Raw genomic sequence first — 26017 nt, 5'->3', positions numbered from 1 at the left:
CTCCCGCTTTCCCCGGAGCCAATCAGCGCGCCGGCAGCTCCTTCGCTGGGTAGGGTGGGAGGGCGGCTGGGAGGCAAAGAAGGGGCCGGGACTTCGGGGTCGCCCGGTAGGTGCGGCAGATGTACCTGGCGTTGGGCCCCCGCGCGCGCCCCGCTACTGCCCCGCCCGGCGCCGCGGCCCCGCCCGGCCCAGGCACACGCCCGGCCCCGCCTCCCTTCACGGTCTGCTGCTCCTCTATGGGGAGGCGCACGTGCCTGGGCTTTGTGTCTCTCCTCCGGGGGGCGCGGAGCCGCCAAATGGGCCCGTCCATCAGCACGACAATGCACGCCTCCCTCCCGCACGGGGATTACCCGCGGGTCGCTAGCAAAATAGCAACAAAGGAGAAGAATGGTCCCAAATATGTCAGGAGGGTTCAATCCGCGAGCCGGAGCGGAGGGGAAGTTGGGAGCGCTGATTGGGTAGGGGCGATGGTGGGCCGCAGCAGGCGCGGGGGAGGTCTGAGTGCGGCCGCTGAGGCGGGAGAAGGGTTGGGGGAGGCGCAGGAACTCCTCGTGGTGGTGCGAAATAATCAAGAATCAAAAATAGCTGCAAAACCGGGGCAGCCGAGAGCCCTCGTCGGTACTCGGACGGGTGGCCCGCGGGACCCAGGATCCAAGCGAAAACGGGTCCCTGGGGTTCCAAGTTTGGGTGGAGGATCTGGTCTTCTGGCTGCAGCCGAGGGAGATATTTGTGTCCGCATCCCGGACGCGCCCCGGGGCCTCGGGATGTTTTCTCTGGAGTTTGAGAAGCAGTTGGCACCGCACTTCTTCAATCGCCAGCAGACGCGGCGCTAAAGGGTGGGGGGAGAACTGGGCTGGGTTCCAAAAGGAACTTGAATTTCTGAACTTTTTTTTTTAAGTTCCTGGAGGCATAGAGATTGGCATCCTCGGAGAGGCGCGGTGCATGCCGCTTGGAGCCTCAGCGTCGCCTAGGATCGGGTTGATTCGGGTGGAATTGACCAAAGCCTGAAACGCTAGGTCAGCCGCGTGCGCCCCAGTGAAGTTGGTTTCCGCTCTCTTTGCTCAGCCTCATGCATTTTCATTCGTAGCCTGCATTTTGTCTGCGGGTTGACATCAGATGCTAAATCAAGGGCTCCAATCAAGGCGCTTCGGAATAAAGGGGCCGCCTGTCTGGGCGCGGGCCCCCCGGAGCCGTGCCCCCTTCACCTCTGTGAAGGAAATTAACCTCCCGCTATAGAGAGCTGGTCGCGGCCAATCTGGACGCAAAAGCGACGCGTGCTGCCGGCTGAGGCAGGCTGCGGCCTGGGAGAGGACAAGCTGCCTCCCCACGAGCCACCAGGAAAAGACAGCAGCGAAGATTCACCCACCTCCCCAGCCGCCGGGTTTGGATCCAGAACTGGCCCTTTGCCTTCATCCTCTTCTTAGCCCGGCCCGGAGGAGGCACAAAAGGCAGCATCTTCGGAGACGGGGCCAGAACTCCAAGAGTGTATAGCGGCCCTGATCGCCCATCACCGGGGAACAAACAGCAAAGCCACATAAAATGTGATATGTTGTGAGGAAAAAAATGTCACTTTATTGAAAGAGAAGCAAGAGGACATTTTTCTGCAAAGCTCTGTTCAGCCAGATAGATTTTGCTGAGTTTTGCTTGCGCTTAATTCCACTGGAGGTATTTAATTGTTTTCGGATTTTCCCTCTGAAAATACCCTGGCTTGGAAATTAAACAGAATTTAAAAATAGAGTCCACATGAGTAATAAGTTGCAATGGGACAGTTATTAGAGTTAATCAAGTTGGTTAATCAAGGGGCAAGATATTTGATTATTTTGTTTGTGATGCTTTTTAAACTCATAGACTGAAAAGAGGACAATACATACAATGGAATATATTTTGAAAGCTCTCACCCTTGTTTTAAAAATGTTAAGTGAAATGAATGCTAGTTCTGAAAAAAGTTAGAAATCCTAAAATGAGTTTATCTAAAATTTATAAATATGTTTCCATCTGAAAGTAACTGATGTTATTTCTTTGCTCTTTTGAGCACTGATTAATACTGCTGATGAAATTAGAAGTGAGAAAGGGATTCCGAGACAGCTTTGGCCAATTTTATTTTCTAATCACGAATCCCATCTGGACTGTGGAATAATAGGGTGGGGGCTCAGCCGGCGATCCCCAACTGACTACGGGGTATTTGGTCTTGCATGTGTAACACTCCTTTCATTCAACAGATAACAGGGAGTTAGTCACCTTGTGAATTCTGTAAAAATAACAACACCCATAATTGTTAGGAGGGCGTGGGGAGTGGCAAAACAAAAAACCCCTGCCTGAATGCAGTGAATTCAAAACAGGGCTCTGAATTAAGGCAAGCGAATCTATTGAACACTATTGAGTAACTGAGATTCAATGAATCTGTTTGTTTTTAATTTGTGGTTTCTAGTTTCGCCAGCGAAAATGAAATCTGCTTTCAGATGGATACGGTCAAACTAAATGGGAACTTGAAAGGTGCAAGTACTAGAAACTAGTTTCATAACCAGGGCTGGGGAAGAACTAGGCTGCGCGCGCGCACACACACACCAGCTAAGGACATGCACTCTTGCACCGGGTTGTGGGTTTCCGTTGTTTTCTGCTTGATTTTATTTCTCGGAATCTGCGTACCTGCGAGGATGGGGACATAGAGTCGAGATATTTGTCTTCCTCTAGGAAGAGTAAAGCGCCGCCACGCTGCGCCCCAGCTGCCGCTCTTTGCGCACTGCGAGTCCAAATAGGGGCCGCGTGGAGTTTGGCTGGGGAAACAGCGCCTGATTTGACCGCTTCCAGGGGAGCTTCGCGGGAGCCTGAGAGCCTAAAGATCTAAGGAAGGGCCCCGAAATGTCCTTCCCAGGTCCCAGGCGACTCCTCCCTTTCCTGTGGTGTCCTGGCCAGCGCTTTGGAAAAATACGGCGGCCTCTGTAGCTTCTTGATCTTGAAGACCCGGCTGTGGACTCTTCTTACGATCGCTGCAGAGCTGGAGGCCTCAGGCGCTCCAACTTCTCCTTCCATGGTGTCCTAGGTTGCCATCGGGCAGCGCACCGGGGTTCACTGTGACCCCCCCCCCCAGCTCGAGTTCTAGCTCCAGGGAGTTTCTAGAAAGCGCTAAGCTTGGAAATATGCGCGAAAGCACAGAATTTCCGCCTAGGAATTGGCCCATGGGTGTTCACAAGTCCAGACAGCCCCTGAGATCCTGAGAGGCAAAGACAAGAGGGTCCTCAGTCTCACCCCGCGGCGCGGGGCGCGTTTGGAGGTGTCAGGGAGGGGCGAGAGGGAGCTGTCAGCGTCCCCCCTCTTCGTCCCCCATCTTCCCTCTGCTGCGGACCCCTTTCCTGGATTCACAGAAGCCCCATCTCAGACCCTCCTTGCCCAAGAGCCACGACCGGGCGTGACTGTGCGTTACTGCAGCAGTGCCAGCCATCAGGTCCCAGAGGGGCCCGTGCCCCAGTGCGCGCTGCACGCCGACCCGAGCTCAGGAGACGCTTTGTGTTTGCAGGAATGAGCGGTTGTTTTGTCAGTCCCAGGGGCACGCGAGAGACACGCGCAGCCTGCCGCCCGCCGCCCCGCGCGTCGGCTCCGGCCTCCGGGCCCCTTCCGGGCCTCCGCCCGCGGGCCCTTGCCTTTGTTCGGCATATTAGCATAAAGCTGCCACGGATCTCCCGTTTAAATAATTCCACACAAAAGGAGTGTGCATGAAAGAAAGCGAACAAGGGAGAGAGTCCCCTAGGCCGGCGCAGTCCGCCCGGTGCAGTAGCGGCCGCGCTCAAGTATGTCCCTCCCCTCGAGTTTCAAGTGCCCCTGGCAATCTGCTGCGCGCCCATTATTCGGCCGGGGCCGACGGGGTGGCTGCAGCCTCTTTTATCCTTCCGAGTGGGCCGTCGGGGCCACTGCACGCTCCTTGAAGTGTACTCAGGGCTGTTTGTTTTTGCCTTGGGTAGGACCGTCCGGGCCGTGGAGGTGGGGTCAGGAAGGTCCCTGGGCCTGGCTACGTGAAGGGTTGTGTCGGCAAAAGCTGGCAAAGGCGAAGCCAGAAAATGAGGCAAAGCCATAAACAGAGAAGTGTGCCCTGAAGAGCTGAGGTGGCACTGAACGGACCAGGATGACTTTGAACGTGGGGCGCACAAGGGCAGCTTCCACCTGTGAGGTGGGGGCTCTATTCCCTGCCGGCCTCCATCAAGGAAAAGGCGCGGACAAAACCCAGCAGAAACTGACCAGAAAAGGCCACTGCGACTCCAGTTCTCACCTCACCTCACCCGCCCTAGGGTGCACACAGAGGGAGCCAGGCTTCTGGGGGCCAGGAGCGGGCACTTTTTGCCTTGGCCTGGTTCCCCCCTTTCTTGTTCCTGCTCTGGGGTTTGGGTATTTTTCTTCCTTGGCGCCCTTTCTTCTCTTGTCCTGTCTCCCTCTTTTTCTCCTCTCCTCTCCTCTCCTCTCCTCTCCTCTCCTCTCCTCTCCTCTCTGCACCCGTCCCCCCACTCATCCCTCCATCTCTCTTCCCAACTCTTTCACTCCCAGTCTCTCCTCCTCCCTCCCAGTATCTCCCACTCTGTGACTCTTTCCCTCAGACTGTCCCTCTCCCTCTTTCTCCCAGTCTCTCTCCCTGTGTCTCTCCCTCACCCCTCTTCTTTCTTTCTTTCTCCTCCTCTCACCTCTCTCCCAGTCTCCCTCTTCTCTCTTACTCTCTTCCCTTCTCTTCCCCCCCTCCCACTACTGCTCTCCCCAGACTCTCCCCCCTCCCTACAGACCAACGTGTGTTATTTTATTTGTCTAGAGAGAGCCTATTTGTTCAGTGATGTGTGGCCTCCTGGCCGCTTGCTTTAATGGGGGATGCGGAGGCTTGGTTTCTGTGAGCATTAGCATACAGCTGCCGGCTCCAGCCCCATTCCCGGCTCACTTTATCCCAGCCTTATCATCACCTCTTCTGTCAACCAGAAAACAATCAACAGCTCCTTACACACAGCGACTTTTGAGCTCTTCTCCCTGCTTCTTGGCTAACAGTATCTCACTCCGGTGTGCTTGTTCTGGCTCTCTCTCTCTCTCTCCCTCTCTCTCTCCCTCCCTCCCTCCCTTCTTTCCTCCCTCCCCTAAGGGTAAATATCGATTGGCTGGCTTTATATTTTATTCTCCATGCAGTGTTTCCTTTCCTCTCTCACCTCATCTTTTGTTTTTCTTTTGCCTTCCTGTGATATTTGGGTATAATATAAGGAGCCATTTTTGGAAAGGAGGTGGCTGCACTCCATTACAAACCAACATATGCCAGGAGAGATCATTAGAGGCATCTGGGAGGCATGGTTGTTGCATGTGATTTGGGGAATAAAACGGGAAAATTAACTTTGGTATTTTCTTGTCAGTATTCTTTGTTCAAAACTATAGAATCCCAAGGTCAGGCTTAGAGCCCAAGATGTCCCGGGCTCAACAACAAATACTGAAATACATAGGGATTTCACACATTCACACAGTATCCACAGAATCTGTGCCTGTGCATGCTGAATTCAAATATTGGTCTCTTTGAAGTCCTTTGCCAGTCTTCATCATCAGTAAGGAGTAAATATCTTCATTCTCCTGAAGCCCTTAAAACAGCCAATTTCGAGCTTTGACCAACCACTCTTGGATACTTCTCTTATTCTTAGAAAAGTTGTTCCTCAGTGATAAAATGCTGACATCTGCACACATATGCTAAGATCCACACCTTGCCTAGATCCACAAAATCACTCACTTTCTATGAGGCAATGCTTACAATAACCTCATCCAATACACTTTGAAGATGAAAATATATTCTAGACAATTTCAAAATCTGCCATGATACGTATGGAGGTGTAAGACTGCTTTTTAAAAAGCAGCAAAGAAAAACATCAAATTTATGCATGATTCAACATTAAGATTGGCATTGTTATTTGGGGTCACTTTAATGTGGCTAGAAGTTTTTTAATGGTAATACTTGGTCACAGAAATCATAACTGTTGATCCTCTAACTGAGGTTGTTCTGTTAATCTCCACCCAAGGGTTCTCAGGGCCTGTCACAGATATTCACTCTATTTGCTGATGAATTTGACCCAGGACCTCTCAGGAGAAAGGGATGGTGGAAGAATACTTTCTTGAGCTGACTTATTTGTAGGCTCCTGAAATATGGTTCCATGTGTGTTGGGTCTGTAGTTTGAAGAGTGAACCAGTAACGACTGTTCTTCAAGTTACAAGGTTTGTACCATGTGGCCGAAGCTGGGCCCTCCCCCTAAATGATCCATGCATTCGTGTAAAACGTATGTGTGAAGAAATGAGTGGAGTTTATTGCTTGCTTTTGCCTGCTTTAGAAAAATCAGTCTATTATTCTGGGACCATTTTATTTTGAGAAGTATCACTTTGATACTGGGTGTACAATTCTGTAACGCCAACTATGACTTTTCCTCCTAATAGCTGTGTAATTCTTGTAATTATGCCAACTTTTGCTAAACATTAACATGAATACAAAAAAATTGAACAAAAAGAGGAACTGTGTCTATGAAAACCAATTTTAAGCCCTGCTGGTAAAATTCAGTCACAAATAGTGTCACACTATCAACTAAAAGAAATCCAAATAAAAGAAAACAATCTTATTTGTTGTTCCTGAGTCTGTATGGTTTTTAGTACACACTTAATTTGCTTTATATATAAGAAAGAGGGTCTCTGACCCACATTACAGATGACATGTTCTAGGCCATTGATGCAAAACAACAGTGCTAAGGGTCAAAGGAAATCAACTAGATTAATTTTGCATTAGCGTTTTCTGGTGTAAAACCTGTGTGTGAGTCTGTGTGTTATCTTCCAGTTTTTCATGCTCATAATTTCCAACATGAAGTAGAAGTACAAGGATCGTGGTCAAAGCCTCCTTGTTTCAAAAGTTGACAAATTTTCTTACACAATAAGTCCCTCTGATGTTGGATTACAGAGTTAATTTCTCATCCTCTGTTTTGCTAATTTTCCTTTGTGGGCACAAATTTTTCTTTTTTATCACCCAGGATTATTACTGGATAATAAAACATGTGAAGAATTAACAAAATTGGCTGCAGAACATTTCAGGAAATCAAACAGAGTCACACCCAAGGTAAAAACAAGTTTTATACAGTACGATCTCATTTTATGGCTAAAATGGATTATTCTGCACAGGAACATATCTGTTATTAGAAAAGCATCTCTCTGGCTCAGAACACAGACGCACGGCTGTGCGCCACCTACTGGGATGATAGATGTGTAAATGGATGTGGAAAAGAAGCGACAGAACCAGGAGGCGGTGGTGCTTGGTGGGCTGTCAAGCCAGGTTTCCTATTTATACAGAATGCTTCCAGGAACTACATGTGTGAAAACAATAAAGTGGAGACAACTAAATGATGCCTGGCCACGCGTACATGGGCAGGTGGTAGTGATTATAATGCAGGTAGTCAAGGATGCGCTTCTCCACCAGCGTCTTGTAGATGGTTTCCTGGAAAACTCTTCTGAGGTATTTCCTCGGCTTCTCTTTCAGGTTAATTTCCTCATCTTCTATCTGACGGGCTAACTGTTCTATGGAAGGAAGTTCTTCTTCCTGGAAAATACAGTAAGAGGCCAGATACAGAAATGATTTGCACTGAGCCCCACAAAAAGAGGGCAGTTTCACAAAAATGGAAAGGATGGTGTTCAGTTCTCCAAGGATGGTCATTTTTCCTAGATTAAAAAAATTATTTTAAAGTGTGGCAAGTTATACATATCATAACATTTACCACCTTACCCATATTTTAATGTACATTTCAGCGGCATTAAGGACATTCCTGTTGTTGTGCAACCATCATCACCATCCATCTCCAGAATGTTTCATCCGCCCAAACTGAAACTCTGTACCCATTAAACAACAACTCCCCTTTCCCCATCCTCCCAGTTCCTGACAACCTCTATTCTACTTGCCATCTCAATGAATTTGACTACTCTAGGTACCTCACATAAGTGGAATTGTATGGTATTTATCTTTTTGTGATTGGCTTACTTCACTTAGCATTACATTCTCAAGGTTCACCAAGAATAGTAATTTTAAGCTCTTAATTTTCAGATAAAAATTATTTGCAGATCATGCTTATTTTAAAAATAAGGAAGTGATTAAACATTTTTACATGAAAACTCCTAGATGTTTTACTTTACTTGGTTAGAATTCCTAAGGAAAAGGATTTAAAAACCTTAGAATAAATTCTTAGCAAAGTTAACTTTCATTGATATCTCTAAAGATAAGGCTCAGAGAGAATACAGTTATGTGAAGTTGAGAATCATATGCTGTACATTTCTCTAATATAGTAGGGATTTTTCCAACATTTTATTATAAAAGTATTCAAACACAGAGCAAGTTGACAGAATTGTACAGTTAGCACCCAGACACACATTACCTGGATTCTACTGCTAATGTTCTACAATATTTGCTTCATTGCTTATCGACCCAGGGTTGTTATAAAAAGCACTTCACCACAGTTTGAGTTGTGTGCTTTCTGAACACCATGATAATTGAAAATTACCCTAAAGGAAGAACCATGCGGACTTTGATGCCATATTTATTTGAACTTTCAATAATTTTTATTTTGAACAGAAAAAAATGTGGGTAACTTGCAGAGTTCTACTGGATCATTAATTTATTAATAGTAAGAACTTATAGATAGAAAAATAGATTCAAACTATATGGAGACATAAGGAAATTATCACTTGTTATTTTAGCAAGACATTCCTAGGTGACAGGATTGTACACATACCACTTGGAGGAACAGTCAGTGGGGCCAGGACTTCAAATCGGCTCAACATAGGCAGTAAGAGAAGAAAAAGGCAACTGATGCCCAGAACTAAATATTAGAGGTGGTAAAATATTTGAGTGACACCAGCATGTCCCCAAGCAATATATTCTGCACTATATATGAGGTTAGTTTTTCTGCCTTAATTTTTCAGGAGAATTGTATCAAACAAAAGCAATGACCTTACAAAAATTATTGAAGAATTTTGGGCTCATGTTTTACGATGTTGGACAATTAAATTCGCGAACTCATTCTAGTAAATGTGCTACATACCTCATTGCTGAATATCACTATGGTCACCTTCGAAGTACTCCCCTTGGGAAGCTATGCACCAATGCCAGCACCTAGTACACCCTTCAGAGCAATTTTGGAACTGTTTTTCTGGAATGGCCACCAGAGCTGTTGTCGTATTAACCTTGATGTCCTGAATGTCATCAAAATGTCTTCCTTTCAATATTTCCTTTATCCTCAGGTAAAGAAAGAAGTCATTGGGGGCCAGATCAGGTGAGTAGGGAGAGGGTTCCAATACCGTTATTTGTTTACTGACTAAAAACTCCCTCACAGACAATGTTGTGTGAGCTGGTGCATTGTCGTGATGCAAGAGCCATGAATAGTTGGCAAAAAGTTCAGGTCGTCTAACTTTTCATGTAGCCTTTTCAGCACTTCCAAATAGTCAACTTGGTTAACTATTTGTCCAGTTGGTACAAATTCATAATGAATAATCCATCTGGTATCTAAAAAGTTAGCAACGTCGTTGCAACAAGTTCGCGAACTTAAGTGTCAGGCCTCGTACACTTGCACATATCTCCTCCCACAGCTTTCTGAGGTGGTAACAGCTAGTCTCTGTTCCACAGGTATCTGAGCTAGAGGCAGACACCACTGCACACACCATCTCTTCCTGTGGCCTTTCCCACTTGACAAATGCAAATGTGAAAACAGAACAATAGAAAACTACAGGCGTAAGTGGACGTGGAAAAGAAACGAAAGAACCAGGAGATGGTGTTGCTTGGCTGGCTGTCAAGCAGAGGCTTTTCTTCCAGACGTTTCACTTTCTGGAAACCTAGAAAACCCATAAAAATGGCTGGGGAATCCTTAATGTGTCTTCTGCTAATGTCCGTGATCACTTCTGATTTACTGAAAGAGCCTGCTGTCCACATTGAGTTTATTCATAGTAAACTGATCCACAGCAAATGTCTGTGCATTGGTAAAGGTTGAAGGTTCTCAGTGAGTACCATGAAAAGTGAGTTATTGGGTTTGACAGTTTACTTGGAAACGTGAAGGGAAAGCTTTCCTTTTAAGCTTGACACCTAAAACCCTTTGGCCCTGTGCAAAATGTTAGCTGTGGAGCTCAGATCTGGGGTTTAGAGGATTTAGGCACCGAGTTTTGATGGGATAACTAGAAAACTAATGAATCTTTAGTATGGGACAGCTGTGAGCTGCAGATTACATTTTTAGAATCAATGTGGTACGTGAGGAGCTGAGCGGAGTTTAGTAAGCACCAGGGTTACAACTTGGACTGACTTCAACCGGAGCTGACTTCCTCGCAGTCTCAGGATGAACTGCAGGGAACTGTCTGACCTGTAGCCACAGTTCCCTCTATTTCTTTCATGTATATTTACCTACCAGGGTCCTACCTATGTGGATCCTAAAGATAATTGAGTTTGGTTTAAATTTCAAAGCTATTTTTCTCAATCTGAATCTACTTTAGATTAGTAAAATTATTTAAATTTCCCAGCTTGGACTCCAGGAATAAAATTGAAAAGCAGGGGGCGTGACGAGGTAGGCAGTGAAAGAGGGCACCAAGCCACGCGGTTTGGCCTGATGCGGCTCAGCGCCTATGTTCTCGTCTTTTGAGTGAGAGATCCTTGAGTCTGAAGCTTACTGACAACTGACTAGCTATGTAACCCATGGCAGGTCATTTAAAATCTCTCAGCTTTAGCTTCCTCATTGGTAAAGTGGAGATGATAATAGTACTTCTGCCCACCTGAGACGTTTTTTGTTAGGACTAAGTGAAGTGGTGCATGCTGTGACTAAAATGGTAGGGAATCGGTATGTGATCTGCATCTGTGCTGTTCAATATGGCAGCCCACACCACGGGAACCTCCAGGGGGTGTGGGTACTCTCCAGTGGAATGACAACAGAGATGGAGGATTTGCTCGTTTAGACAGTAAACGAGGTAGAAGCTCAGCTGTGCTTCAGCTCTTGTCTGAGTGAAGCAAGGGAGAGCCTGGGGTGCATCCTTGACCACTTTCTGAGGATAGATGTTAACTTTCCCCAACTCTGCCAAGGACTCTAGTGTTAAAAGGAAAAATTTTAATTTTCACAAATACTTTATTATTTACACTGCAGAGTCAAATTTCTAGCCAAGCATAGAGCCTTTGGGATATGTAGCCCAACTTCTAGTTGATTCTGTATTGCTTTGAGAAAGAAGTTTTAGTCATAAAAGGAGTGTGTTTGGACATCTTATGACTTCTTTTTACATGTTCAAAACAACACATGCACACAAATGTTTAGCAAATGACTAGCAAATACAGACAGAAACTAAAGGAATGCAATCTTCATTCTTGAGGGCAAGTAGATACAACTCACATCCAGTTTTCAGCCAACGTTGTTAGCTGATACTGAAAATGCAGTTACTTGTGGAAAGGAAAAAGAAATTTGTCCCTCATAAAAGGATTTTAATAATCCACTTTCCTTGAATATCACTGTCCATGTTACATGCTCTGTAGTTAGCTTATACAAAGTAGAGTTGGTTTTAAAAGTAAAACCATAAAGTGGGACTGTAGGAAAAGTCTAAATGATCAACAACTGTAAGCTGCTTATAATTTGCAAGGAATAACCCACATACCCATTAATCACTCTTACCTCCTTGGAGGTTAAGATTTGGCGTAACTCTTTCCTGAGATCAATAAAACGATCGTGAAAGAGGGCCATACACCACGGCTCCGTGAAGTAGCTAGTGAGGAAAGAAAAGATTCAGTTAGCTGGAAACCCTCTCATTACCACTAATAAAGTATTTACCTGCTTTTTTTGCCTTTATAAATTACAGTCCTGGCCCCATTGCAATCGTTTGCTCATAAAATGCCTCGTGGAACAGCCTGGCCAATCAATGTTTTAAATGGATGTTCCTGATGTAAGGCCAGGTTCCATAATTACATTTAAAGTGGTTTAATTCAGAGCTGGGGCAAGACCCAGTGAAGAATCCTGATTTTATCAGAATTTAAAAGCCTGAAGACTTGTAAAGAACGGTGTCTCCATTATCTGTCCTCGTTTGAGAAAAACAGATTGCAGGATTAACTGAACTGCTGCATAAACAAATTAAATTTGGGTAGACAATAACACAAATGTTGTTCATCATTAAGGTTTCTGGATTAATAATGACCAGAAAAACAGGCCACCTTGGTGTTGCAACACGGTCTTCGTACAATTGTACTGATGCTTAATTGAATCTCTTTTAGGAGTGCAGCTCTTTTGGTTTTTATATTTGCTAACTTTTCACTGAAAACTCTTTGAATAAATGCTTTCTTAGATGGAGGACAATATGGCCATCCTTTATTTACAGATGATTGCTGAAAATTTGATGCATTCTTGGAATAACCAAGAACATTTATTGGTGTTTTAAACTCTTACTTTATTTTAATGCTGAGTGCCTTGAAACAGGAAACTTCACTTCTTCAGGGTTAGAGACACATCGATTATGTAGGCTTCACTCTCACTGGATGTGAGTCTGTCATTCCTGTTACTGGTAATGGATGTCATGTGTGTGCACAGGGGAAGGAAAAATTTATGCCCACGTGAAGATGGGCACCTTCTGTTTCCCAAGACTTAAAGTTCATTCTTGAGCAAGGAGCTAACACATCCCAGGGACCACTGGGGCATTAAAAGACAACTCTAATGACAACAGTCTATGCTATGATCAGCATGGACAGCTATGGTGGTTATTACCTATCACCTATTTGCTTTACCAGAATATGACCCAATTTCATGCTTAGTTACCTACTTTGTTGTCCAGGTCACATATTCATCCAACTGTTAATTCCACTAACATTTAATCCATCCCCATTATGTTCCCAGCACTGTTTTGGGTACCAGGGAAACAGCAGGCACCAAACAGACAAACACCCTTGCTACTATGCAGCTTATATTCAAGCAATAAATAGATAAATATATACGATGTTAGAAAATGAGACTGCTTAGAAAAAAACATAAATCAAGTAAGGACAGGAGGCTAAAGAAAGGCTGTCACTTAAGGCGGTGACTTAGTGAGTAAAACCCTGAGGGGAAGAGGAGAATAAGTAATGAAGAGATCTGGAGGAGGTGGCTTCTGGAGAGCGGGAATAGCAGGTGCAAACACCAGAGGCAGGAGTGTGCCTAGACCATTCAGGAGGCGGGATATAAACAAAGAGTGGTAGGAGATGAACTCAGGAAGGTGATAGGTGCCCCAAGAAGCAGGGGTCCAGTCAGATCTGTTGTGTAATCGCTCCATGGCTGTCTAGCTCAGCACTTGCCTGCAACAAGCATCCTGTAGATCTTCATTGAATGAATGAAGGAATAATGAATGAATGAATGCACATTGCACTGTATACATTCTATATGAATAGCCTTGATTGGTCTTTCATTAATATAGAATAAATTCTGCTAAATAAATAGGTGACAGAACTCTGCAAAATGCCCCAGGACAGGAAATATTAAGAAAGTGGGAATTGCAATGGGAACAGCGAGAAAGCCGTGCATGAAAATAAGGATGGTTTTCCTGAGCCACAGAGCATGGAAGGCTGAGGGTTCCAGAAGGGTACCTCATGGAAATTTGTCAGAGGACTGCTCATCTCTGGAGTTACTCAAGGACACCAAATACTGAATGAATGCAGTCAAGTAGATGGGAGTTCTGGCTGGAGTTCTGAGCCCCGAGAAACCCTGGCCAACATCCAACATCTAATTCTTGGAGTAAAGACATTGGTGTGTAGCGGGCCACATTGGAGGGATCGGCTCAGTGGGGTGATGTTTTGACCCATCTCAGATGGTAGCTGAAGTCCAGACACTCAAGCATAGCTTTGCCCGGATGGTCCCTGCCTAATAGGCCTAAACAGCTTCTAGAGAAGCTTCAGGGAATTGTGGACATGAAAATCTTGAAACTATTATAATTCCTAAGTTAGACACCAATGGGCCCTTTTAAATTTACCACTATCTTTCCCCAGTTACTGAGATTCCCCCTTGTGTGTTTCCACGGCACTAGCAGGCATTTCCACCTTCTTGGTTTCCGAGGTCTACAGCCACATCCCTCTAGGGGGCATAACTTCTGTCTCTCTGCTTTTCTTGCCCAGCCCAGCTCTGTTCCAACAACCCAGGTGCCCAGGAGGTCTTTCTGCCTGTTGCCTTCACAACTCTCCCCTCTTCACTGCTTCAAAGAGGGAGTTCTGGGGAAACCCCACTTCCCTTAGGGTCACACTGCTGCCCACCCTGGGCTCTGCTCCACCGTCTAATGCCCACATATTCATAGCCTCCATTCACAAAACCAAACACAGATGGCTGGAGAAATGGTCCTTAATCATCTGAAAATATAGCTGCTAAGACTGTCTGTATGGTGGTGGTGGTGGTGGTGGTGGTATGTGAGTGCGCACGCGCGCTGATGAGGAAGTTGGATGTATTGCAAATTCTTTCTTTTGCTGGTTTTGAAACTACCCATGGCCCCTCACACCAGAATCCAGCAGAAATGGCACTTCAGTATTTGACAACCCCTATTCTCATCACGGTATATTCAATGGTTTGCACAGTGTTCTACCAGTATTTCTTCCACACTCCCCACCACTTCTTCCTACAGAAAACATTTTAGGGTCCTTCTCCAGTGGGTGACAATTTTTCATCAAACTGCTACCAATATTTCCAGAAGTTTTTGGTGGCAGGCATTTTTATTTATAAAATGGAAAGAGGTTTATAGAGCTTTATTTTGATTTTTCTTTTTGTTCTTCAAGAAAGAACTCTTGGGTTCCATTAAAACAGAGTGATAGTGAAATAGTACCCTTGAAACCAAACCAATAAGTTGACTTCTGAAGGCTTGTTTTCAGTTCTATTGCAGTTTCAGTTGTGGTCCCTAGAGACAATTTGCATATGAAAATGCTCCCACACCTAGGAGAGCCTGTGCATCACTAAGAGGAGCGCGTAGGCTCCTACCCCATCTGGAGAGCAGCTTCTGCACATCTGTCTGCAGCATCAGATTGCTCACAGCCTGCCCCATGGATGAAGCTATATGTGTATAGAGTGACACCTTAGCCAGGGGTAAAACACGGATTTCAGACTCTGCCAATCCCTAAAGCAGGAGTACCATTGGAAGGTCTCCTATTCCCATTGCAACTCTGATCCGAAGGCATTTAGAACTGCATGGGCTTTATGGAGAAAATGGCTAGCAGATAATCTGCAGTCTCTAAGATGCCCTTGCCAACCCCCTCCCATCCTCCTCACCCCCCCCCATTTAAAGGACTCAGGTAAGGCTCCTGAGTAGATGCAGAATTGGCAATATTTCCCATCAGAATGAAGTAGCTGCTATTTTGTAGGGTGGTTGTTAGATGTAAGGTGTTGTGGGTACCAGTGAAAAGGAATCATTTCTTCTGATTTCTTCTGGGGTGAGCTTTGTTCACTGAGGATTTCAGGACCAGATCCATTCTGGATGAGGAGGAGCATCCTAGTTGACAAACCCTAGTCAGACAAGACCTCTCAGGGCCGTCTGGACTGTCTCCTTCCAGCAGGTGCCAATGTATTTTATTCAACAGGAGGCAAATTTAATACCATTATGGAAAAAAATGAGCTTGCATTATATTTCTTTTTTGATCCTGCGTGGGAAGGACAATACCAACCTTGATGGCAAGTGCCACTCAGCTGAGCATTTCCTACATGGGTCACTTCAGCTACTCAGGAACTGGAATTCTGGAAAGCATGGTCAGCTCCCTTTCCACAGTAGCTGTGGGTTACAAACATCCCTCTTCTGCACTGGGGTGGAGACTGGGGTGCTCTGGGCTTGGGGCGGGGCTGACTGGGGGCATAACCTCGGAGTCCATTTCTAGTTCAGACTTCCCCCCACTCCAGACTGCACCCTGACCATGTGCTGCTCCCTTTGCTGCTCCTCTTGTGGAGGTTCTAAGAGTCTCAACCTTCCCCTCCCTCCAAATACCCTGCACCCTGGCCTTCCTGTAGTCTCTGCAGCCCCAGAGGACCCCTTTTCAAGTTTATGTGTTTCCCAGTACCATCCAATTTTCAAGTCCAACACAAACCTCTTCCTTGAAGCTAACTTCTGGCTGAATGCTTCCACTCATTTTCTCTGCACCATTTTCACTGCATGGGGCACTTCTGACCTTGCAGGAAAGCTAACCTGATGCATGTCTTGTTCTCTTACACATTGTGTGCTCTGGGTCCCCACAGCAACTGGCACACGGATGGTCCTCTCAAGACTGAAGGAGCAGGTAGGACCCATGCTCTTAAAGAGACCTGCAGGTGAGGGCAGGGTCCAGGCTTGGGCTGCTCTCCTTCCTCTCCATGGAGAGCTTTTGCACCAGCTATAGTGACCCAGCTTAGGGTGAGTGAGAGGGGTTTAGAGTGCCACAGGCCCCTCTGGGGCTCCTCTAAATCATCCTAGAAATGTGGCAGCCTTCATTATTAAAATTACTTTGAATTTTTTAAAAGATTTTATTGGGGAATTGGGGGAGGGGAACAGCGTTGGGGAATTGGGGGAGGGGAACAGCATTGGGGAATTGGAGAAGGGGAACAAACAAGTTGCTGTCCTTTTGTTCTTCAGTCTAGTTGTGGAGGACGCTGCTTCACTAGCTCATGTTGGTATTATCATTGCGCTCTTCCCAGGTGAGGCAGATCGGTCGCCGGCCACCGGATGGCCACTCGCAGTGGCTCTTAGCAGCTCACGCTGGCTGCCGCCCACACACGGTAGCTTAAGCCAGCCCACTGCAGCAGGGGCTGCAGCCTACGCCATCGCCAGCGACTCACAGCAGCCCAGCTCCAGGTCGAGCTGTTGTTCACAATCTTAGCTGTAGAGGGCAGTGTTACTGGCCCTCATGTGAGATCTGAACCGGGGTCCTGCTGCTCAGAGTTGGCATCACAGGCCAGCTCTTAACTAACGTGCCACTCAGCCAGCCCAAAATTACTTTGAATTTAACCAAATTCATTTTGCAACTGATTACAACACTGAGTCAAATAAAGTTGATCTCCTTTTGATATAAGGATGTTAGTTAGGAAAAACTTTTATTTAGGAAAAGCTTTTAGGCCTAGTTTCTTTCCCTCCCAAACTGAATGACTTCTGTGTTTTGGTTTCTCTCCTTCTCTGTAGAAAGAAGAGTAGCATCTGGAATCCTTACCAAGGCTGAGGGGGCAGGTCTGCATTAATGGCCCCAAGTGCTACGGATGATCAGCATTAGTGAGGAGCTTTTGGGAAATTTATATTTATGTGAATATTTGAATTTTTAAAAAACTAGAAAATTTTAACTTCTTTCCCAATACATAGTCAAAAAGGGAAGGCTAACCAGAGCCACTAAGTAACCTACATAGCTGGTAGCCTAGAAAACTTCAGGGGAGAAGGTCAGGTAAGAACACAGTGACAAGGGGAGTTCTAAGTGGTTCTGTAGATTTGGGTGTTAATACCACAACATCATTTCTACACAGCTGTGAGAAAAAGTTTACACAAATTATCCAGGGCCCAAAGAGAAGATATTACTGTCTCTGCTCATTTTGTCAATGGCTGGCCTGGTTTTTTGGGGAAGACTTAAATTCTCCACCACTTTTGCAAATATACACTTTCCTCAGAAGCTTAGGAAATGTTGACTTGTGGAACTGAACTGAATTAACCATTTCTGGTCGATAAGGTCCAATCATTAAGTAATTGATCAGCATCTTCAGAGCTCATCCTCATCTGGTCATTCGCCTATTTTATCGACAAAATCATATCGTCGGAGAGGGGACCTGGGAGCTAGCTTTGCCATTGGTCATGCTGAGGGCTGAGAAAAGCAAATCAACAAGACATGCTGGAAGAAGTTGGCCCTAGAAAAAAGCACAGCATGTCTAAGGGAAAAGAAAAGCATTGTTCTTTCAAATCCTGCATCTCAACTCCAAGGCCAAGGTCCTTCTAGCAGGGAGATAGGAGAGTTGCAGAACAGCAAGGCTGCATTCCCCAGAATCCAAATGACTCAACTGGAAATTGCTAAACTACTCCATAGTTAGGAAAAAGGAGGTGGGTGAGTAGAGAAGAAACACATCCCTTTCTTTATGACCTTTAGATTTTCTTTTTTAATGAAAAGCATTCTATTGTCTTTTTTTCTATTGTCTTTTTGTTCTCTATTTCATTTAGTTCTGCTCTAATTTTTATTATTTCCTTCCTTCTTTTGACTTTGGGTTTCATTTGTTCTTTTTCTAGTTCTTTAAGGTGTATTGTTAGGTTGTTAGAGAACAAAAAGAAAAAATTAATGCAACAAAGAGCTGGTTCTTTGAAGAGATTAATAAAATTGACAAACCCTTGGCTGGACTCACTAAGATAAAAAGAGAAAAGACACAAATAAACAAAATCAGAAAGGAAAGAGAAGTTACCACAGCTACCACAGAAATACAAAGGATCATCCAAGAATACTATGAAGGACTATATGCTACCAAATTCAATAACCTAGAAGAAATGGACAAGTTCTTAGATACATATAGCCTTCCTAGGCTGAATCATGAAGAACTGGAAAATCTAAATAGACTGATCAACAGTAAGGAAAATGAACTAGTCATCCAAAACCTTCCCCAAAGCAAAAGTCCAGGACCAGATGGCTTCACTAGTGAATTCTACCAAACATTCAAAGAGGATCTAACACCTGTTCTTTTCAAACTCTTCCAAAAAATTGAAGAACAGGCGATGCATCCTAATTAATTTTATGAGGCCAACGTTACCCTGATACCAAAAGCTGGTAAGGATAACACACAAAAAGAAAACTACAGACCAATATTTCTGATAAATACAGATGCAAAAATCCTAAACAAAATTCTAGCTAACCGAATACAACAATGCATTAAAAAGATTATACAGCATGATCAAGTGGGGTTCATTCCAGAGGCACAAGAATGGTTCAACGTATGCAAGTTGATCAATGTGATACACCACATAAACAAAATAAAAGACAAAAATCATATGATTATATAAATAGATGCAGAAAAAATCTTTTGACAAGATACAACAACCATTTATGATTAAAACACTTAATAAAATGGGTATAGAAGGAAAATACCTTAACCTAATAAAGGCCATATATGACAAACCCTCAGCTATTATCATAATTAACAGTGAAAAAATAAAACCTTTTGCTCCATGTTCAGGAACAAGACAGGGTTGTCCCATATCACCACTGTTATTCGACATAGTATTGGAAGTCCCAGCCCAAACAATCAGGCAAGAGAAAGATATAAAAGAGATCCGAATTGGGAAGGAAGAAATTAAATTGTCACTTTTTGCAGAGGACATGATTCTTTATATAGAAAACCCTAAGGACTCCACCAAAAAGCTATTAGAAACGATAAACAAATACAGTAAAGTAGCTGTATCGATGTACAAAAGTCCATTGCAGGGGCCGGCCGAGTGGCTCAGTTGGTTAAGAACACGAGCTCTGAGCAACGCGGTCGCCGGTTCGATTCCCACATGGGCCAGTGAGCTGTGCCTAAGCTGAGCTGCCAACAGGTGGCAGGATGGCTCAGCTGGAGAGAGCACGTGTTCCTAACAACAAGGTTGTGGGTTTGACTCCCGCATGGGATGGTGGGTTAAGCCCACCGGCAACTAAGATTGAACATGGCACCTTGAGCTGAGTGGCTGTGAGCTGCCAACGGGCGGCTGGATGGTGATTGGACTTGGACCTGAGCTAGGTGCGCCCTCCACAACTAAGATTGAAGGACAACAACTTGGCCGTTCCCCTTCCCCAATTCCCCAACACTGTTCCCCGTCCCCAATTCCCCAATAAAATCTTAAAAAAAGTCCATTGCATTCCTATATACTAACAATGAAATCTCAGAAAAAGAAATGAAAACAATTCCTTTTGCAATTGCAACAAAAGTAAAATACCTAGGAATAAACTTAACAGAGGATGTGAAGAACCTGTAAACTGAAAACTATAAGACATTAAAAAAAAGCATTCTAGTTTTCTCTTTTGTGATAATGGTCAATATTTGCTTTTAGACCTGTTAAGAGAATCCCCAGCTGCCACTCACACCTGCATTGAGGTTTGCTGGAGCTGAAAACTTGCCAGAGTTGCCTTTTCCCCTTGTGGGGGTAGCTGCAGCTGGGTGAGCTGCAGGCTTTCCTTTGAGAATGAGATTCTAGCTGTACATTCCTTTTCTTGCACTAACAGCATCTTAGATTCATGGTGGAAGGCAGACAATTCTCCTTCAACGCCCAGTTGTAGGTTATACTCAATGGTGAGTCTCAACCTTGTAGTCCAGAGGGCTGGAACATGGCTGCTAGGACTTGTCTCTTCCATTTACATTCCATTACACAGAAGATAGGAAGTGATAAACACCATGGTATATAATCAAGAGGCCAGGTGTGACCCACATATGTGTTTGCTTTGGCCTGAAAAACATTTGGAAATTGGATTTCCAATCTTTCTTTAAAAAAATCAGATTTGGCAATGCTGGGTCCTTCTTGTTGTTATGTGGCAGCATTCAGCTCAGTCGATGCCCCCTGTGGTTCATCATTGTTGTCTCCTAGCCTACAGGGGCCACAGCAGGCATCTGGGTGTGCCAAGCCTGGTGAAGGGGTTTGGGTGAGATAGAGGCAAGTTTATAAAGACCGTTTCTGAAGTCACCTGCCCCACATCCCCTTCTCCCTGCTAAGAGTACATGTGCTATGTCCTATCTTCCTTTCTCCTTCCATCTATCTGCCCATCCGTTGGTCCACCCTTCCCTCCATCTATCTGTCCTAATAGGTCCAATGATGCCTTTTAAAAGCTTGTTTCTTTATTTCCAATGCTAACTTTCCTCTGGTTCTCTGTTCTCTGCTGCTTCAGTCTACCCTTCAACAAATACTCTTTCCTTCCCCTTTGTGTTTCCATGAGGACTTTTCTAGGCCCTCTTTTCTTTTCTCTGTCCTAGGTGTCTTCCAGAGCTCCTGACTTCAGTGTTTGCAAACCTGCAAGGAAGGTAAAGACCTAGAAGGCCTTTCTCTGCAATTAACCCATTATGTGCCAGAGGTCAGTACAGAGGGAATCATGGTGAAGATGTGGGCCCCACCCCAAAAGTACACACATGGCAAGGGGGTTGGGGTTGGGAGAGTGGGGGCGGAAGTGTTAGAGAAACTTTCAGCGGCAGAGCACTGAAGGCTGCGCAGGGTACGCTTCCGGAAGGCCGAAGGCTAGAATGTGACTCGGAATAAAATTGTGGTCCAGTTGTCCCCAGTTCTTTGTACTTTTTGTCAATGCATGCCTCAGCCTGCTTCTCTTAGGCTCATGTTTACCAAACTTCAGTCACTAGGGAACCCATCAATTTTTGCACAGACTACAAATTTCCTTTCAACAAATTTGCCATTTTTTTAATTGAAATAACTACTTGTGCCTTTTTCTAAGCAATAATATCTGTGAAATCACAGATTTGATGTGCTTGTTACATTTTTTCTTCTGATTCAATTATGCCATAATTAGTAAGATGTGTGGCTCTACAGCCTAAGGAATCTAGCACACCTCCTGGCAGATGCTTATTACACTCTGGCACACATGATTTTCTATTAGAGTTTGATGCTGGAGCTGCTGTTGTATTCATCTAGGGACACAAACTCACAGACACTGTGCTAAATAGCTTCTGTGCACTATCTCATCCTTTTTCTTTTTTTTTAAAGATTTTTATTGGGAAATTGGTGGGATGGGAACAGTGCTGGGGAACTGGGGGAAGGGGAACAGACAAGTTGCTGTCTTTTTGTTCTTCAGTCTAGTTGTGGAGGATGTTGCTTCACTGGCCCAAGTTGGCACCATCATTGCGCTCTTCCCGGGCGAGGCAGATCAGTCGCCGGCTTCTGGACGGCTGCTCACGACAGCTGCTGACCGCTCACACTGGCTGCTGGCTACACACCGTAGCCCATGGCAACCCACTGCCATAGGGGCTGCAGCCTACGCCATCACAGGCGACTCACGGCAGCCCAGCTCCAGGTTGAGCTGTTGTTCACCATCTTAGCTGTAGAGGGCAGTGTCACTGGCCCTCATGTGGGATCTGAACCAGGGCCCTCTGGCGTCCCAAGCCAGTTCTTAACCATCACGCCACTCGGCCGGCCCCGCTATTTCATCCTAATTCCAGTCCTCTAAAGTGGGATTTGATGCTCCATTTTATAGATGAGAGAATGAATTCAGAGAGGTTAAATGACTTGCCCACAGTCACACAGCTACATGATGCACTGGGTCTTAACCGTAATTCTGTGTGACCTGAAAGTTCGTGTTCTAAACAACTGCACATCCAAATCTCATTTCCTTATGCTCATTCCTGAACCTTTCTAGCAACTTTCTGAATCACCTCAGTTTCCTCAGTATCCCTTACATTAGCTAAGGTTAGATTTGATTGCAGTTATAGAAAATTTCAAAATAACTATAGTTTTTAAAAGGCTTAGGTGTACCTTTTTTCATATAAAGGAAGTCTAGGTTGGGTGTCCAGTATTGGCATGGTGGTTCCATGGACATCAGATCACTGTACTATCAGTAAGGCTTTTGGCCTCATGGTGCAAAATGGCTGCTTGAACCAGTCATCACATCCATGTTCTTGGATGGGGAAAGGCAAAAACAGGGCCTTTCCCTTCTCATTTAGGGAGAATTCCTAGAAGTCTCACTCAGCACCTCTACTTATATCTTACTGGCTAAAGTTTGTTCATATAGCTTCCTTGGCTGCAGGGGAGGCTGGGAATCATTGTCACTTATTTTAGGTACAATGTAATATCCTATAAATCAAGATTCAGTTTCTGAAGTTAAAAAAAAGAGTGGATGTTATGTCTATTATAATACTCAATAGACTCCATAGCATCTATTTTTTACAAAAACCTTTCTTAAAGTTAAATTTACAAAAATTACGAGAATGTGTTTAATTGAACTTACCAGAGCTTCATATCTATCACTCTACATTCAAACCTGTCCCAAAATTAAACAATCTGGGGGGGTGGGTAGGGGGAAATGTCCATGCAAAGTATTTTCCATAAGTGACAGTGACCTCAAAGTCCTGGTGTTCTCAGAGTCCTACACTGGCCTGAGTTGGCTTAAATGCAGAGAATAGGGAGCAATTTGTGTTCACACTGTAATGCATTCTGGTCATTTTATTCTGCCCATGAAAGAAAGTGGATTCATGTATTTCAATACAGTTTTCAAAAATAAGAATAGGAACAAATAAGTATTCCCAGTTAAACCAAGGTTTGTTTGGAAATTAAATTACATTTTTCTGGGGCAGTGGACTTTACTCAGGGATGTTACATATTACATGAGCAGATGGAGCCCTGTGACACACTGTGACAAAACAACCCTGAAGATTGAAATGGAAGTTTGATTGTGAATATTTCCTATCCAACTTGAGTTTGCCAGAATCTCTAGCTAGTCAATTTATTGCTTCAAGACAGATCTAGAAAGGTAAGATTAATGGTTTTGAAAACAAAACCAACTAGTTATTTGATAAACAGTTGTCATTGTCACCTTATAGGACCTAGATAACAGAAAAACAAGTATCCTCTGAATATAATTCAGCTATGGTTTTGTTGTCACAGTCTAGAACTGGCCTCAATAGATAATGGATGTTTAATGCCCTGAGGAAAGATGGTTTCTGATGCACTGGCACTAAAACCAGAATGTTAATCTTTGGCAGAAGTCAGTCATCTTCTGAATGGCTTGTAAACAACCTCTCTCTTACTGCTGGTCAGCTTATGGATCTAGAGAGGTGAAGTCTGTCCAGTTACCCTGGTGTACCCAGGAACCCAGAAACTAACACTGCTTAAAGCCTAGCATCCTACCAAGCACTGGGAGCCCTGTCTGGCCACGGAGATGTTGGGAGACACTGCTTTTAATGGCTTACTCTGCTTAGACAGTGGAAGCTGCTGTCTGCTGGAGGCCACCCACTGGAGCTGGCCTGTTTATTTGTCTGTGAGCTGGACATACCCTGCACTGTCTCCAAGGGAAGATCCTGACCAGTCCACAGGCCCTGTCACCCCACACTGAGGTGAGGAGGCTATGCTCTCTCTCAAGTAGAAGTTTTTCTTAGGCTCCTTATGTCTGTAAGAGCTCAGAATATCAGAGCACAGTTGTCCTGAATCATTTGGCGCCCTGATCATGCTGGGGATGGAACACAGACCGCCTGCCACCACTACCTGCGGAATCTTGATTTTCAAGAAATGCTATGGAAGGCAGTGTGGAGATCCCTCAAAAAATTAAAAATAGAATTACCATATGACCCAGCAATCCCTCTCCTGGGTATCTACCCCAAAAATCTGAAAACATTTATCCATAAAGATACATGTGTTCCGATGTTCATTGCAGCTTTATTTACAGTGGCCAAGACATGGAAACAACCAAAGTGTCCTTCCATAGATGATTTGATAAAGAAGATGTAGTATATATACACAATGGAATACTACTCTGCCATAAGAAAAGATGAAATAGTGCCATTTGCAACAACATGGATGGATCTTGAGATTCTAATACTAAGTGAAATAAGTCAAACAGAAAATGTTGAGAACCATATGATTTCACTGATATGTGGTATACAAAACTGAAAACAACAAAAGAACAAGACAAACAAATGAAGAAACAAAACTCATAGACACAGACAATAGTTTAATGGTTACCAGAGGGTAAGGGGGGAGGGGTCAAATATATGGTGATGGAAAGAGAACTGACCCTGGGTGGTGAACACACAGTGTGATATATAGGTGATGTATTACAGAATTGTGCACCTGAAATCTATGTAACTGTCAACAATTGTCACCCCAATAAACTTAAAGAAACAAAACACAAAAAACAAAAACACTATTCTTAGAGGATCATCCAAAAGTTCTGTCTGTTGTCCATTTGGTTTTCTGAATCCTGGATAGTTAGCCCAGGAAAAACGGCTTCACCTTAGAAAATAGAATATACTTATCTTATGAACCTTACAAATCTAGCCACTGATAACATTATGCTCCTTGCTTTGACCTCAAAGGAACTCAAAGCCAACTGTGTGAATATACTAAATAAAACTCTGTCTCTCTACCTTGGCTCAGCTTCACATTATTGTTCTGCCTTAATTTCCCATTTATTGATGACTATTTTCTCCCAGCTCTGCCAGTTGTTAGCTTATGTAATATTCGGCTAGTTAGCTTTAACCTCTTCCTGCCTCAGTCTTCATACCAGTAAAATGGGGATAATGACGGTCTTTACTTCAAAGAGATACTATCACATTTCGAGAAGAAATTATAAGCTTTATGCCCTGCACTGGGGAAGCTTCCATATGTATTGTTATTATTATTATTGTTGCTGTTGTTCTTAATTATCCTATTGTATATATTTGTGTAAGCTTCCTCAGATCCTTTCTGGTATGAATTAGGGACTAAAAAAATTATTAAAATAAATACTTTTTGTTTGTCATTTAGTTGGAATAATGTCTTTCTTTGGCATAACTGCAGTTTTTCTCCTTGGTAACTGCTTTTCCTACATTCAAGGGTGTCTGCATAAATTAATTTAGGTGCAGTTTTATAGCAGCTATTCATTTTTGCTGCAATATAAATAAGAGGAATTGCATAATAAGACTTCATGAAGTTTTGCTGTGCACTAAATATGTGGAAATCAATAAAAATTACATAGGAATAGTTAAACTGAGGCATCGTTTTCTTCCTTTCTTTTTTTTTTGTCTGAATTGATGAAAGTGAAATTAAAAGTATCAAGTGGAGTTCTTTTGCCTGATGATTTTGTCCAGTGAGCCCATTAAGTCAAATGGCTAACCCATTTGTATGTGGAAGGCACTAAGATGGCGGTCAGGAAAGGGGCTGGGGCTGAGGTGCAGGCCTCCCGTAGCCCAGGTGGACTGGATTTTCTCCTAACCTGTCTTAACTTTCTTCCTGACTTGCCAGAGCAAACCAGTCTTCTTGTAGAAATAGCAACATTTTAATTTTTAAATTTTTTTTGAAGATTTTTATTGGGGAATTGGGGGGATGGGAACAGTGCTGGGGAACTGGGGGAAGGGGAACAGACAAGTTGCTGTCCTTTTGTTCTTCAGTCTAGTTG

The 26017-nt window shown here is 44.2% G+C and overlaps 1 protein-coding gene across 1 annotated transcript in view; it reads right to left on the bottom strand.

Annotated features, from left to right (window-relative positions):
* Positions 1-7013: 7013 nt before the first annotated feature.
* CFAP61 (cilia and flagella associated protein 61) overlaps positions 7014-26017 on the bottom strand; it is a 323912-nt gene continuing 304908 nt past the window's right edge. The window contains exons 26-27 of the mRNA XM_019653120.1: positions 11658-11748; positions 7014-7573 (exon numbers count right to left, since the gene is read on the bottom strand). Coding sequence (XP_019508665.1) covers positions 7373-7573; positions 11658-11748 — 292 coding nt within the window. The 3' untranslated portion in view covers positions 7014-7372. The remainder of the gene's footprint in view (positions 7574-11657; positions 11749-26017) is intronic.

The sequence above is a fragment of the Hipposideros armiger genome, unplaced genomic scaffold (genome assembly GCF_001890085.2).
Source record: "Hipposideros armiger isolate ML-2016 unplaced genomic scaffold, ASM189008v1 scaffold_195, whole genome shotgun sequence".
NCBI classification, from domain to species: domain Eukaryota; kingdom Metazoa; phylum Chordata; class Mammalia; order Chiroptera; family Hipposideridae; genus Hipposideros; species Hipposideros armiger.
The sequence above is the reverse complement of the archived record's forward strand: the minus strand, read 5'-3'. Positions and strand labels throughout refer to the sequence as shown.